This window comes from Gymnodraco acuticeps, unplaced genomic scaffold, assembly GCF_902827175.1.
Source record: "Gymnodraco acuticeps unplaced genomic scaffold, fGymAcu1.1, whole genome shotgun sequence".
NCBI classification, from domain to species: Eukaryota; Metazoa; Chordata; class Actinopteri; order Perciformes; family Bathydraconidae; genus Gymnodraco; species Gymnodraco acuticeps.
In genome coordinates, this window is record NW_022992122.1 from 581,413 (window position 1) to 595,876 (window position 14,464).

Consider the following 14,464-nt stretch of genomic DNA (forward strand, 5'->3'; position numbering starts at 1 on the left):
TTTCTCTCAAAATTCTGACTTTCTCTCAAAATTCTGATTTTTTTCTCAAAATTCTGACTTTTTCTCTCAAAATTCTGACTTTCTCTCAAATTCTGACATTTTCTCTCAAAATATTAACTTTTTCTCAAAATTCTGATTTTTTTCCTCAAAATTCTGACATTTTTTCTCAAAATCATTTTTTTAATACTTTTTTTCGAAATCTCAAAAGCTCTGACTCTTTCTCAATGTTTACTTCAGATTAGCTCCACGTCAGAAATGAGCATGCTTGATGTCTCTCTCCATAGAGGCTGAATCATCATGTTAATCACATAGCTATCATCTGCCTCAAACAGTCCTGATGCTCTTCTAGGTAATCACACATCCTGTCATGTTCACAGCTACAGTTGATACCTTTGATATCATGTGACTCTCATACTGGAAGAGGACATTCAGTGTTTTCCCAACTGTTTATTTCTACTCTTTTAATTTGTTATTATGTGCAATGGCTTGTTTTGTTTTATGCTGCTGCAACAACAAAAACGTTTCCCCAAATTGGGATGAATAAAGTACATGTTATCTTAACTGATGAACTGAGAAAGGAATTTAAAGCAGCCGTTCACCTAAAACACCAGCGTACGGGCTGAGCAGAAGGATGTATTCCAGCTCTGCGACGGCGTTAAAGACAGCTCTGTGAAAACAAGCAAAGCAACGAGGGTGACAGACATTACATTAACCTCTGAATCTGTATTCTGTGGGGGCTTCTGTCTCACTGTAAATGTCTCCGCTGTGGGACTCATAAAGCAATTCTGATTACTGAAGCACATTAGAGTCATCAAATAATAATCAACGTAATGTAGTTATTTGGGAGTGAAACCCTGACAGTTCAAAACTCTACAGTCCACCTGTCTATAATCACTACACACAACTAAAAAAGTGCTGACAAATATGGCAATAAATGTATTCCTCTGATGATTAAAGGTGGGGTAGGTAATTCACTTCAGAAACACTTGTTATATTCCATGGAATGCTCTTAACATCCCGATGGCAATGAATACATTAAATGCTTTGACGATAAATCTACAGTCTATGCGATAAATCCATAAAACATGTCATCTGTGGAAGCCGTGGCGCACACACTTATCTCGTGCCCTCATTGGTCATGTGCGCGTTCGTGTGTGTTGGAGGAGGGGCTCTGTGAGGAAGTCTGAAGGGAAGGGGCAGATTTTTTTCGGTTGTGTATTTTCTAATTCTAGCGCACTCGAGCTGCTTTCTCCATTCTTACCTACCCCACCTTTAAGTATTGAATAACACGGTAAAAAGACAACATGATTTTTCGGAAATTAAATATTCCAAAGGAGAATTCCACAGAAAAGGATACATCTACTTTTATTTGTTCATACCTTAATATTTCTTTTGCACTTGCTGTGGCGAAATCTGTGTCTGCCACGAAGAAGTGGAGGAAGAGTGTGTTCAAAGGCTGTGGAGGGAAGATCTTTTAGCAAGTGTTCAGGTCAACAGCTCGAGCCAAAAGGTGTGTGTAGTCCTGTACAATGAAACGCTAAAATATCTGAATTCATGAGAGGTACAGACTGTGCATGTTTCAGCGCTGAAGTGTTTCTGCAGGAACGGTTCCCAGCTAGTCTGATCCACCAAGTCTCCAACAGGGTGATCGAAGAAGGAAGCGTGAGCCAGGATCTCCTCCCTCTCATTGGCCAGAGTCACCGCCAGATTGGCTTTCTCTCTGGAGAGACGGGAGAGGAAACGAGAACCAAGGGGTCATGTTGAGATAACAACTATAAGCACATCGTCAGTATTTCTGATTACCTGCAAGGCAAGATGTTACAATGGGAAGACCAACATCAAATAGTTCATACAACCATTTTAAAATCTTCTTATGTCCTAAATAATCCACCTTTTCTCAATCTACCTGTGTGCTCATACTGTATGTTCCATCATCATTCATATTCAGGATCAGTAACAAAATGGCATCCAACCCAAAAGGGCAAACAGTAGAAAAGTGCACATACTGTAAATATATACATATAATGAATGATACAAGGATATATATAATAACATAATATCAATTATAAGATATTAAGGATTATGAATTGATATGTAAAGTATGACTAATACGCTAGAATGTCATATGTTTAGTACATAAATACACTTTGATGTACAATTAACAGTTACATTTGGTTCAGAGTTAAGTAGCAAGTGAGTTAAGATAAACTACGTAATAACAAGATACGTGATCTTGAAGAAACCACCGTGGCTGTAAATGCTTTGGCTAACTGTTGTATGACTGTGTTTTAAAATGGTCTGTGCTGTTACCATTGTTGGGCCAGGACTCTCTGTCCTGGTATGTCGTCATTGTTTTTATCTTAATGATTATCAAAATCATGTACAGCTGACCTTATCAAAGCCTAGGTGAACCTCTTATTAGAAATCCTGGTAAGTACTCTCTAAATATATACTTAAGACACTAAACAAAGGTGTTGTGTCTCACAGCAGATGGATGACGTTGACTCGTCCAAACACTGCTCCAGCTTCAGGGCTGATGAGGCCGTTGATCCCCTGAGCGTCGGCTGACTCCGTCCTTCTGACATTCACAGCTTCCTCCTGGCCGCTGGAGGAAGCTATCGTCCTCATCTTCACCTGGGCTCACTGCTTTTCATAATAGAGCACTGGATCAGGTCAGGCACGATAACATAAACAACATTAATGATGTATGTTAGCGTAATGTAAGTAGTGGTGGAGGAAGATGTTGGATCCTTTGGTAAAGTGTAAACATACCAATACCACAGTGTAAAAAAAGCTCTGTTACAAGTGAAAGTCCTGCATGAAAATGATACTTAGGTAAATGTGTGGAAAGTTTATACAATACAAAATAACTTCAAATATTAAAAGTACTAAAATGTCCCTTTTACACTTATATAATATATATTGGATTACTCTAAACATTGTTGTAAAAGCATTTTACTGCTGTAGCTGTAAATAATAGTGAATATATACACATAACATTACAGTTATATTAATATTATATTACAACTGACTATAATTTTCTATGTAATCATAGTTAGTTTCATCCCAACATTGCACAACAGTTGTTTGTTTTGTACAGATAATTGTCATTTTAAGGACATTTTATATTCATAAAAGTTGATGGGCTGACACCAAACCTCATTTTCAATATAGTGAATAGTGAATAAAAAGGCTATCAGAGCTAAATGGGTATTGAACAAATATTTAGTAAAAAATGAATGCTGGTTTAGCATTAGCTTGTTAGGCTAGCTAGTTAAAATCTAGATGTTAGCCAGACTAGAACACCTGTTACTCACCTGTCTGTCACAGTCCCCAAATAAACAACAAAGTTACATTTATTGACAAACCTTGCAATAGCTTGTAGTTGAAATTAGAAAGTGAACATAGCAGTTAACTCGATAAACTGTTAAGTTAACGGAACATTTTATGTTGTAGTCTAAGCTAGCCGTTAGCTCACACAAACTGCGTAACCATAGTAACAGAACGCTGCACCGTTTTCAACCATGGTGCTATGGTGCATTCAGGTGCTACTCGGACGTTCTCGTTTCCCGAGTTTGAAAATAGTTCTTCCTACTTAGTTTCGTCCCAAACTTTTGGATTAAAAACCCATAAACCACTAAAGTATAGATTTACTCTTGCTTTTAAATAAGGGAAAGGATAATGTCTTGCGTGTCTTACTAATCTAGGTCACGCAGCAACGTCGAATGCAAAAGGCCGGTTACAATTCCACAACAATTTACTACCACATTTGAAATAACATCATGTTAAAAATAAATAAAACAATGCAATGCGCAAATTAATAAAACGTGTCTTACCATCAACCCAACATGTATGTTTTTCTCCATTGCTTTGCGTATTGTGATGTCAAATCGGATTTTGTGTAACAAACTTTTCGTCGCGTTCTCACATCAATTCGGATTTTCCCATCGAGGAAGTCATTTCCACCGATTGTTATAACAACACGCGAATGCAACCCGCAAAGCATTCTGGGTACTGTCATGGCGGCTCGCGCCTGATGTTTTCAAAACGTTTGTTTCCAGTTTGAAGTTTTGTGGTTTTCGAAGCATTTTAATAGTTTTCTAGTGTTTTTTGGGGTTCAACCTGCCAATAAAAATGGCCTCAACTGCGGCAGGCAAGCAGCGGATCCCGAAGGTGGCGAAGGTAAGAAAAGAAAACAACAGATAAAAAAGCCATGAGCTCCGGAGCTAAGCTAATGCTAACAAATAGATAGCACTGGAGTTGAATTGAGCAAAGCGTTGAGTGAAGACCACAGAGTGTATGTTTATGTAAATAAGAATACAAGTATACATTATATTGTTGTTTTAGAATGGTAACTTTAATCCTAGCTTTCCGGAAACCGCATTACCTGTAAAACAGTACGCTACCTTTCATGTCTGTAGTAGTTTGTCCGACATGCTGCGTTTTGTTTGGGTTTCATGTGTTTTTTACTGTAAACAAAGTTGAAGTACTCAGATCTAGTACTTAGTTAAAGTAGAAGTACTCAGATCTTGTGCTTGAGTAAAAGTAGAAGTACTCAGATCTAGTACTTAGTTAAAGTAGAAGTACTCAGATCTTGTACTTGAGTAAAAGTAGAAGTACTCAGATCTTGTACTTGAGTAAAAGTAGAAGTACTCAGATCTTGTACTTGAGTAAAAGTAGAAGTACTCAGGTCTTGTACTTAAGTCAAAGTAGAAGTACTCAGATCTTGTACTTGAGTAAAAGTAGAAGTACTCAGATCTTGTACTTGAGTAAAAGTAGAAGTACTCAGGTCTTGTACTTGAGTAAAAGTAGAAGTACTCAGATCTTGTACTTGAGTAAAAGTAGAAGTACTCAGATCTTGTACTTGAGTAAAAGTAGAAGTACTCAGATCTTGTACTTGAGTAAAAGTAGAAGTACTCAGATCTAGCACTTGAGTAGAAGTAGAAGTACTCAGATCTTGTAGTTGAGTAAAAGTAGAAGTACCAGAGTGTAGGAATACTCTGTTACAGTAAAAGTCCTGCATTCAAAATGTTCCTCAAGTGAAAGTAGAAAAGTATTCTCATCTAAATATAGTGAAAGTAGCGACAGTGAAAGTAGTCGTTGTGCAGATTGGTCCATTTCAGAATAATATCTATGATATGATTATAATGATTGATCATTGCAAAGACGTCATGCCCATGTCTGCAGACACATCATGTATAACACGTCTTGCTGTGTTTCAGGTGAAGAACAAAGCTCCAGCAGAGGTTCAGATCACAGCTGAGCAGCTGCTGAGGGAAGCCAAAGAGAGAGAGCTCGAACTTCTGCCACCGCCACCCAAACAGAAGATCACTGATGAAGAGGAGCTGAACGATTACAAACTGAGGAAGAGGAAGGTGAGTGCTGACAGCTGACCAAAACATATAAGATTCTCCAATTCAGAAGTGTGAGATCGCGTCTTTTTTTATTGTCAGACAGTTTATAGATTATATAGGATGTGCAATGTCTTGTTTTCTTTTATGTTGCTGCAACAAAAACATTCTCCCAATTGGGATTCATAAAGTACATCTGATCTAATGTGATTTTACTAAGACTTTTGTTTGCTCAAAACTCCTTAAAAAGACAACTTTGGTGTTTTCTTTTAACCTTGTTTTGAACCATTCTCCTCCTCGTCTCTCAGGGGTTTGAGGACAACATCAGAAAGAACCGAACGGTCATCAGTAACTGGATCAAATACGCACAATGGGAGGAAAGCCTGAAGGAGGTCCAGAGGTATTTTACCCAAAGCCAGGAAGACGTTTTATTCCATTTCCCCCTGTGCTTTATATGTTTCCCTCACCTCCTCCTCCTCCTCTGGTTTCAGGGCTCGCTCCATCTACGAGCGAGCGCTGGACGTGGATCACCGAAACATCACGCTGTGGCTGAAATACGCCGAGATGGAGATGAAGAGCCGGCAGGTGAACCACGCCCGAAACATCTGGGACCGAGCCATCACCATCCTCCCCCGCGTCAACCAGTTCTGGTACGTGTGGCATTACAACCTTCGCAACAACAAGTCTGCAGACTTGTCAAAGCATTAATTCATGGTTCTTACTAACCGGTATCAGTATGTTGTTACTTCGGCATCATTTTGAAACGTGTATTACAATTAAATCACGGTCAAATATGTTCATCTTGTTGTAGTTGTAGCCCCCTTGCCAGCGAGTCTTGTTTGAATGATGCGAGTAAACACAGCCGCGGTGAAACTCGAGCGATAAGAACGAAGAATGTACGTTTGAAACTCCACAAAGCTCGCTTCATGAGTGTGACTCAAACTGTCTTTGTAGCTTCTCCTCTCTGTACTTAGCTATCCACATACCTTCCTGTGCTTCATTGACTTTTCCTTTTCTTCTGGTAACAGGTACAAGTACACGTACATGGAGGAGATGCTGGGGAACGTGGCGGGCTGCAGGCAGGCGTTCGAGCGCTGGATGGAGTGGGAGCCCGACGAGCAGGCCTGGCACTCCTTCATCAACTTCGAGCTGCGCTACAAGGAAGTGGACAAAGGCCGCAGTATTTACGAGAGATATATCCTTTCAAATGGAGTTTTTAGATTTATTGTATTTCTGTCAGGATGTAAAGAAATATAGCAAAACAACATCATATTACCCACTCGTGCTTTAACTCTCGCCTAAGTACTTCTTACTCAACACAGTTCAGATAACTCAAAGTGTTGCAGACCGTTTGTGTCGTGCAAAAGGGTAAAAACAATATTGGTACCTCATGTTAAACTTTGTAGTCTCTTAGTGGAGATAAAAGACTACAATTCCCACGATGCCAAGAGACTCGTGGAGGCAACCTGTGTGGAAGACGCCAACTAGACACAATTTAATTATTTTAATGTTTATTATCTACGGAAACAAAATAATCTACGTTTTCCTCAGCGTTTTATTAGATTTTTGCCTTTTTGTTTTGATTAGTTTCGACTCTTGTAAAGTATTTTTTTGAGTGTGGAAATGTTATATTGATTAACCTCACGAGCTGCATCGCATCACTCCACCCTAACTACTCGGAGTGAATTCATCATTTGAAAGACAACACGTTAGAAATGTCTGTTTTGAAAAGGCGTCAACATGGACTTATAGAAACTCAGGAATATGAATCCGAGGAGAGGAGGAGGAGGAGGAGGAGGAGGAGGAGGAGGTTTAAAACCAGAGGGGTCAATAAGGACGGTACAAGGGAAGGGGATGATTACAAAATAAACAAAAAAGGCAAGTTACGTTATTTTCTCAGTCAGAAACATAAATACAGTTTGAGTTCATCCTAATCAGGAATGCAAACAACACTTTCTTTTACCCTCTATTTTTATTTTAACTGCACAGAAAAGTGTTTGTTACAAATGTGCAGAATATTTATAATATATATTTATAATATTTCAATATTTAAACATGGTTGTTTTCTGTTATGATTATATTTTCCCCCGGTCAATGGGTTAATAGCTTCATCCAAAGAAAGGTCATTAGTGAGAAATATCCATCACTATTCCCCAGAACTCAAGATCAAATCTTAAAGACGTCTTGTTAGGGCTGCTCAATTCATCGCTATTACGATTACGGCTTGCAACGATTACGAAAACAACGTAATTGAAATGAAACGATTATTTTTTTATTACTTTTTTGTGTGGCTTTTCAGTTGAGTTATACTTTAAAGTTCAGGGAAATCAACTGTTAAAAACATACGGTTCACATTTTTTTTCTCCAATAAATGGATGTTTTCAAAGTAAATGAATAATCGTTTTTAATAATCGTGATATCAATTATTGACCCAAATAATCGAGATTATGATTTTTGCCATAATCGAGCAGCCCTACGTCTTGTTGTGTCCGATCAACACTCGAATACCCAAAGATATTTAAGTAACAGTGAACCAGAGTAAAGCAGTCACGAAACCAGGGACTGTTTGGTGTTTCTTGGCCTGAAAATGCTTCTTGTTTGTGGTGAGAAGCTCCTTGACTCCTCTGCACTCGTCCTCGTTCACCCCGAGGTGAAGAACTGGATAAAGTACGCTCGTTTTGAGGAGAAGCACGGCTACATCGCTCACAGCAGGAAGGTGTACGAGCGGTCGGTGGACTTCTTCGGGGAGGACTACGTGAACGAACACCTGTTTGTGGCCTTCGCAAAGTTCGAGGAGGCGCAGAAAGAGGTGAGCGACTAATCCAACATGACTTCAGATTACAGGAACAATCCTTTGTCAAAGTCAACTTTATTGTCAATCTTTCAGTTTGTTTGTACAGACGGAGAAATAGACACATTTGTACATATGCACACATTAAAGACATAAATAAAGCACAACATTCATTATAAATATAATAACAGTCACTTCCCCTAAAGTCAGTGGTTCCCAACCTGTGGTACGAGGACCCCTAGGGGTACTTGAGGGGATTGCAGGAGGTCTGAGAAAGATTAGGAATTTCAATTTCTATCCAAATGGAAATTGTTTTTAGTTTTTGAAAGACAAGCAAGCTCAAGTGTCTCATTAAAGCTCGAGCGACTCAATAAAAGATGTTTGAACTGCGAGAAGTGAGTTTTAATATTGTTACTGTAAATGTCAAGTTTAAATGCATTTGTATTAAGGGCGAGTTGTACACGGTGTTTCATCTAAGGAGCCGTTATTAGCGGTTCAATACGATTTCAAAGGGTTAAATACAATCAAATTAATTGTGCAGCGACTAACTCAAGGGGTTAATTTATTAACCCCTGGTTGATATTGTTAGGCTCGTGTTTTCCTCATTTGTTCTCTTCTTAGTTTATTTTATCTTTGATTTAATGTCTGAATTTTCTACAAGATGGACCAAACATGGAAATGCTCGTTAATATGGTTTTTTTCACTGACAATAAGTTTAATGTTAAGTTTAAATGCTTCTATTAAGGGTGAGTTGTACAAGTGATTTTCGTTTATTTAGCTGGTGGGTTGAATACGATTACAAGGGGTTTAATACAAGATGAAAAGTAGGTGAATTGTGACCAGCTCAAAGGGTGACGAGACAAAAAAGGTTAAGAACCACTGCTTTAAAGCTTAATATACTTTAATCGATGTCTTCATGAAGTGCAAAGGAGACAAGCGGGTTTGAATGAGCGTTAATGCAAAATCCTCAATATTCACAACTCTTAAATCATTACATAAGGTTACAGAGTATCTCCTGTTACGGTACTATGGTCGTGTTTTAGACAAGACATTGAGTTATATAAAATGTTATTGTCCTTGTGTTTAGATTTTGAAACGATCTTAAATATTGTGTTTTGTGCTGAGATTCCTTCCTTTTAAAAACCCGATAAATGAACGAAATCTCCCTTTTTCTTTCTCGTTACAGTTTGAGCGCGTGCGGGTGATTTATAAATATGCCCTGGACAGAATCCCTAAGCAGCAGGCGCAGGAACTTTTCAAATTCTACACCATGTTCGAGAAGAAGTTCGGAGACCGGAGAGGCATCGAGGATGTCATCGTCAGCAAACGCAGGTTCCAGTACGAGGAGGAAGTCAAGGTGCTTACACTGCGACATATATATATATATATATACACTTATATATGTATATATATACATATATATATGTGTATATATATATATATACATATATATATATATATATGTATATATATGTATATATATACATATATATATGTGTATATATATATATATACACATATATATATATATATATGTATATATGTACACGGTCACCGGAGGATTTATACCAAACATTCAGGAGATTTCTAGATCTTCATCTTTGATTTAGATTTATTTTGAACGTGTAAAACAATATTACAAAAAATAATAATGAAATGAAACAAGAGAATTATGATACTGTACAAACTTCAGCAGTATCAAAACACAAATATTATTGACTTACAAATGATATAAGAAACTCAAGTATACTCAAGTAAAAGTAAAGAACCATGGGCTTTGAAATGTACTTAATGGAACCTATCATGCAAAATGCACTTTGTGATGTCTTCTCTACATCACCATGTGTCCCCGGTGTGTCCCCGGTGTGTCGGGGAACTCACGCAGCGTCAGGAAATAAAACCCTCTCTCTTTTCCTCCGTACCCAAATCTCTAAAAACGGGGAACAACGGAGCTGATCCAGATTTGCGTCTGATATGACGTAATATCTGAAATGTGGACCCACGGGCCAATCAGAAACGTTGCTATCAGAAACAATGCCCGACTGTTTGGACGTAATGTGGTCGGTGTTTACATTAGCATCGCTAACACTCAGAGCTAACCTGTGTATGTGCTTAAGTACAATAACAAAGTATTTGTACTTCCCACCTTTGCTCCTCACTGACGTCTTCCTCTCTCTCTCAGGCGAATCCTCACAACTACGACGCCTGGTTCGATTACCTGCGTTTGGTGGAGAACGACGCGGACCCCGACACGGTGAGGGAAGTCTACGAGAGATCCATCGCTAACATCCCCCCCATCCAGGAGAAGAGGCACTGGAAACGCTACATCTACCTGTGGATCAACTACGCGCTGTACGAGGAGCTGGAGGTCAAGGTGGGGTCATTCACTTCATCAATATACTTCATTCACTGCAGGAGGCGAAGGGGAACGTTATATTTATGTAGAGCAAGAAACAATCGCATAAAAAGGAAAGTAGGGCTACACGTTTTTCTAAAAAACAACTAATTGATTATTTTTGACTGATTTTGCAATTGTGATATTTTAATTTGATGAAATCACATTATCATTGGAAATGTGTTTAAATAATGATAGTGTGTGATTAAGAGGATCTGTGCTCAACAAGGGTTTGTATTAAGCCTGTAGAATATTCTCTGCAGCTCCACAACACTTCATTAAATGACAATTAGATGAATTGAGCTGGAGGTCAAGGTGGGGTCACAGGATTTCCTTCATCAATAACCTTCATTTCACTGCAGGAGACGAAGGAGAAAGGAATCGTGATTAATCAGAATACTTGAATTAACCCCTGGGGAAATGAGCTTTCATGGTACATGTAAACATTTGAAAATAAACACAAGAATTTAAAGTAAAACTGCAATAAAATCTAAAATAATATGTATATAAATGAAGTTAAAGTAAACATGTGAAAGTAAGGATAAAATAGATTTTTTTTAATATATATATATATATATTTATATATATATAAATATAGGAAATTAAAGTAAGAATTAGCTAATTGTAAAGGGTTCTTACGGTCATTAAGAACCTGGAAAAGTCATGGAAATTCAAAATGCTAATTCCAGGCCCTGGAAAACAATATTTTTCCCAAAGTTTTGGAAAAGTCATGGAAATGTAACTAAAGTTGCATCAAATATCATTTATATTTTATCTAATCACCAAAATAGTAACACTATAATGATAATAAATACTGTATCGTATAATGAAACGTAAAATGGCGTTTAACCGACGAGGTGTTTAGCTGGTGAGAGATTTGAGTTTCTTTAGCGTGTAGCAGCTACTATTGGATTTGTTTCAGATTGGCACAACATGCACTTATTTTCCTGTTCCATGTTCAAATAAACCGTTTTCAGTGGTTCCGCTGAGAAAGAGTCATTGTTTTGGTCCTGGAGAAGTCCTGGAAAAGTCATTGAAAACCATTAGTGAAAAAGTGTATGAACCCTGATTGTAAATTACATAATGGCCATAACATCTAAAAGGTTTGTGTTATCAATGTAATTAAAGATCTTAACCATGAATTGCGTTAAATAAGGTTATTCACAGGAATAGAGTGAGAGATGGACGAGGCCTGCCGCGATAAGCAATTCATTGACTTATCGTACGATAAATAAAAATGAACGATAACTTTTCTGACCTCGATAAATTGCGTGTTTGTTTACATAAGGCTGTGACCAGCAGCAGGTGCGCTGTGAGGGGCGGGGCTCACACAAGTGAACCCAGAAAGCCAAAGAAATCCAATGAACGGACTTGCTCACTTATTCTCTTTCGACCAGTCAGCTTCTTGTCTTATTTAAAAAACAAACTGCATGATAACGATCCTTTTATGCGTGTGGAACATCTTCTTGCTTTTCTCCCATCAGGATCCAGAGAGAACGAGGCAGGTGTACCAGGCCAGCCTGGACCTCATCCCACATAAAAAGGTAACTATTAGTTTTATCTTAGAACAAGTCTTTAATGATCTGTTCCTAGTAATAAAGACACAGTGCCGGTATGATCAGTGTTGGTACAGTTAATACAAGATGTTGATAATGTTGTTGTTTGTATCTCAGTTCACGTTCGCTAAGATCTGGCTGCTCTACGCTCAGTTTGAGATCCGACAGAAGAACCTGCAGGGAGCCAGAAAGGTCATGGTAAGATTCAACTCGTTACTTATTCAAATCTTCTGTCATTCAGACATTTGTGACCAAAGTCAGTCGCATTGACCCCAAGACACATTTTGAGTTGGATACACTGCTGGAAAGAGGAGAGTCCTAGCTTTCTAATGATATCTGGATTGTCTTTGTTTTCCAAATATTAAGCGAAATATGTCACATTATATAACGACTGTCACCGAGTCATCGTTTTGTGTGTGTGTGTGTGTGTGTGTGTGTGTGTGTGTGTGTGTGTGTGTGTGTGTGTGTGTGTGTGTGTGTGTGTGTGTGTGTGTGTGTGGTGTGTGTGTGTGTGTGTGTGTGTGTGTGTGTGTGTGTGTGTGTGTGTGTGTGTGTGTGTGTGTTGTGTGTGTGTGTGTGTGTGTGGTGTGTGTGTGTGTGTGTGTGTGTGTGTGTGTGTGTGTGTGTGTGTTTGTGTGTGTGTGTGTGTGTGTGTGTGGTGTGTGGTGTGTGTGTGTGTGTGTGTGTGTGTGTGTTGTGTGTGTGTGTGTGTGTGTGTGTGTGTGTGTGTGTGTGGAAACAGCGGCTGTTGTTATGCCTGCTGTGACATCACGTTAATCCGTTCTCCGCTTGTAATTATGCCGAAGCTTCAAAGTTGTATTTATCTTCTGAATTTGCCGAAACAAGTTTAATATTCTGAAAGCCAAGACTTTGTTTGTTTAAAATCAAACAAAACACCCGAACCCCGAACAAATAGTTTTTACGTACATCCACGTTTATTCTGAAATGAGCCGTTGCGACTTCCGACTGATTTCGATAGAGCGGGTCCCAGATGTGGAAATAAGGGAAACGTATTGAACAAAGAACATCATTTAAAGGGTTATCAGAAGTTAGCATGGTCTGCTTCAAACTGTGTTTCTTCAAATACAGCCTTCATATGAATTAGCTTTAGTTTCCTTTTAATGTATTCAAATAGATGCCACGATAAATACCAAACAAACGTTAACACATTCGATTTAAAGGCAATAAAACAGCATAAAGAAGAATGAAATGAACATGGGGAGAGAAAAGGAGGGGAGAGGAATGTAAAAGAGAAATAAATGCGGATACAATTTAAAAAATATTGATTTAAATGCATGAAAAGTTCTGATTTTCCAAAATATCTTTCCTCTTCAGCAGAACTGGTACATCAGGCACATTCTCTAGCACTTTAAGACAAAAACAGGAATAAAGATGGAAACATGAAGAAGAGGATAATACATTTAGTTACAAAGCATACATGAGATTTAAAAATGAGGATAAGCTAGAATATTACATTAGGAAGCAAACATTGCTTTTAAACACTTTAAGACAAAAACAGGACTTCCTGCAGACGAATTAAAGATGGAAGCAGGGGTGTCAAACTCAATTTCATCACGGGCCACAAAGGGCCGGTTGTAACTTTAAGACTATATATAAATACATATATACATATATCATATATATAGAATAATGTAGTATATTACATTATTGCCTCTGAATTGGATTATTATGGGATAGGGTAAGAACTTCATAATTAACTACGTCTGAAAGCAGAAGTCTAGGGCAAATAATTGCAAGTCTCTTCAGTGTGTGCACGTCACAAAATGATTTTAAAAAGAAAAGCCAAATTCTGAAGAAAAAAAAGTTAAATTTTGGGGGGAAATTTAACATTTTGGAAAAATATCGAATTCTGAGAAAAAAAAGGCATATTTATAAAAAAAAAGACAAATTCTGAGAAACAAGTCAAATTTCAGATGCATTGTGGGACATGTAGTTTATGGGCAAGGTGCGTCCGTAAAGTAGCATGTAACCCTATAATAAACGTATTGTATTCTTTCAGAGCTCTTGTGGGGCCGCATGAAATGAAGTCCTGGGCCTTGAGTTTGACCCCCCTGCTTTAGAGGACATTTTGTTACAAAGCATTCACGTCCGTGAGAATTCAAATTGGGTCAAGCAAGAATATTACATTAGGAAGCAAAACGTTTACACCAAGACCCCAAAACTAGACTTTCTGCAGACAAAATAAAGATGAAGAGTCAGGGTTAATCTCAACGGATAATACATTTTGTTAAAATGCAAAGAAGTAAGTTAGATTCTGACGTAAGAAAGTATAAAAGGATTAGACATTTTGTTAAAGAGAAAATCAGGCCAAGTAACAATATTGCACTAGGAAGCACTCAAACCCAGAAAC

At 38.0% G+C, this 14,464-nt stretch overlaps 2 protein-coding genes across 2 annotated transcripts in view; one reads left to right on the plus strand and one right to left on the minus strand.

Annotated features, from left to right (window-relative positions):
* cfap61 (cilia and flagella associated protein 61) overlaps positions 1–3,488 on the minus strand; it is a 55,606-nt gene extending 52,118 nt beyond the window's left edge. The window contains exons 1-5 of the mRNA XM_034203220.1: positions 3,369–3,488; positions 2,486–2,643; positions 1,570–1,720; positions 1,380–1,456; positions 600–667 (exon numbers count right to left, since the gene is read on the minus strand). Of these exons, the coding sequence (XP_034059111.1) occupies positions 600–667; positions 1,380–1,456; positions 1,570–1,720; positions 2,486–2,628 (439 nt within the window). The 5' untranslated portion in view covers positions 2,629–2,643; positions 3,369–3,488. The remainder of the gene's footprint in view (positions 1–599; positions 668–1,379; positions 1,457–1,569; positions 1,721–2,485; positions 2,644–3,368) is intronic.
* A 504-nt stretch (positions 3,489–3,992) lies between these two features.
* The window catches only part of crnkl1 (crooked neck pre-mRNA splicing factor 1), a 15,925-nt gene continuing 5,453 nt past the window's right edge, over positions 3,993–14,464 (plus strand). The window contains exons 1-10 of the mRNA XM_034203189.1: positions 3,993–4,182; positions 5,223–5,375; positions 5,660–5,751; positions 5,843–6,001; positions 6,380–6,546; positions 7,982–8,160; positions 9,329–9,499; positions 10,325–10,516; positions 12,022–12,081; positions 12,211–12,291. Coding sequence (XP_034059080.1) covers positions 4,135–4,182; positions 5,223–5,375; positions 5,660–5,751; positions 5,843–6,001; positions 6,380–6,546; positions 7,982–8,160; positions 9,329–9,499; positions 10,325–10,516; positions 12,022–12,081; positions 12,211–12,291 — 1,302 coding nt within the window. The 5' untranslated portion in view covers positions 3,993–4,134. The remainder of the gene's footprint in view (positions 4,183–5,222; positions 5,376–5,659; positions 5,752–5,842; positions 6,002–6,379; positions 6,547–7,981; positions 8,161–9,328; positions 9,500–10,324; positions 10,517–12,021; positions 12,082–12,210; positions 12,292–14,464) is intronic.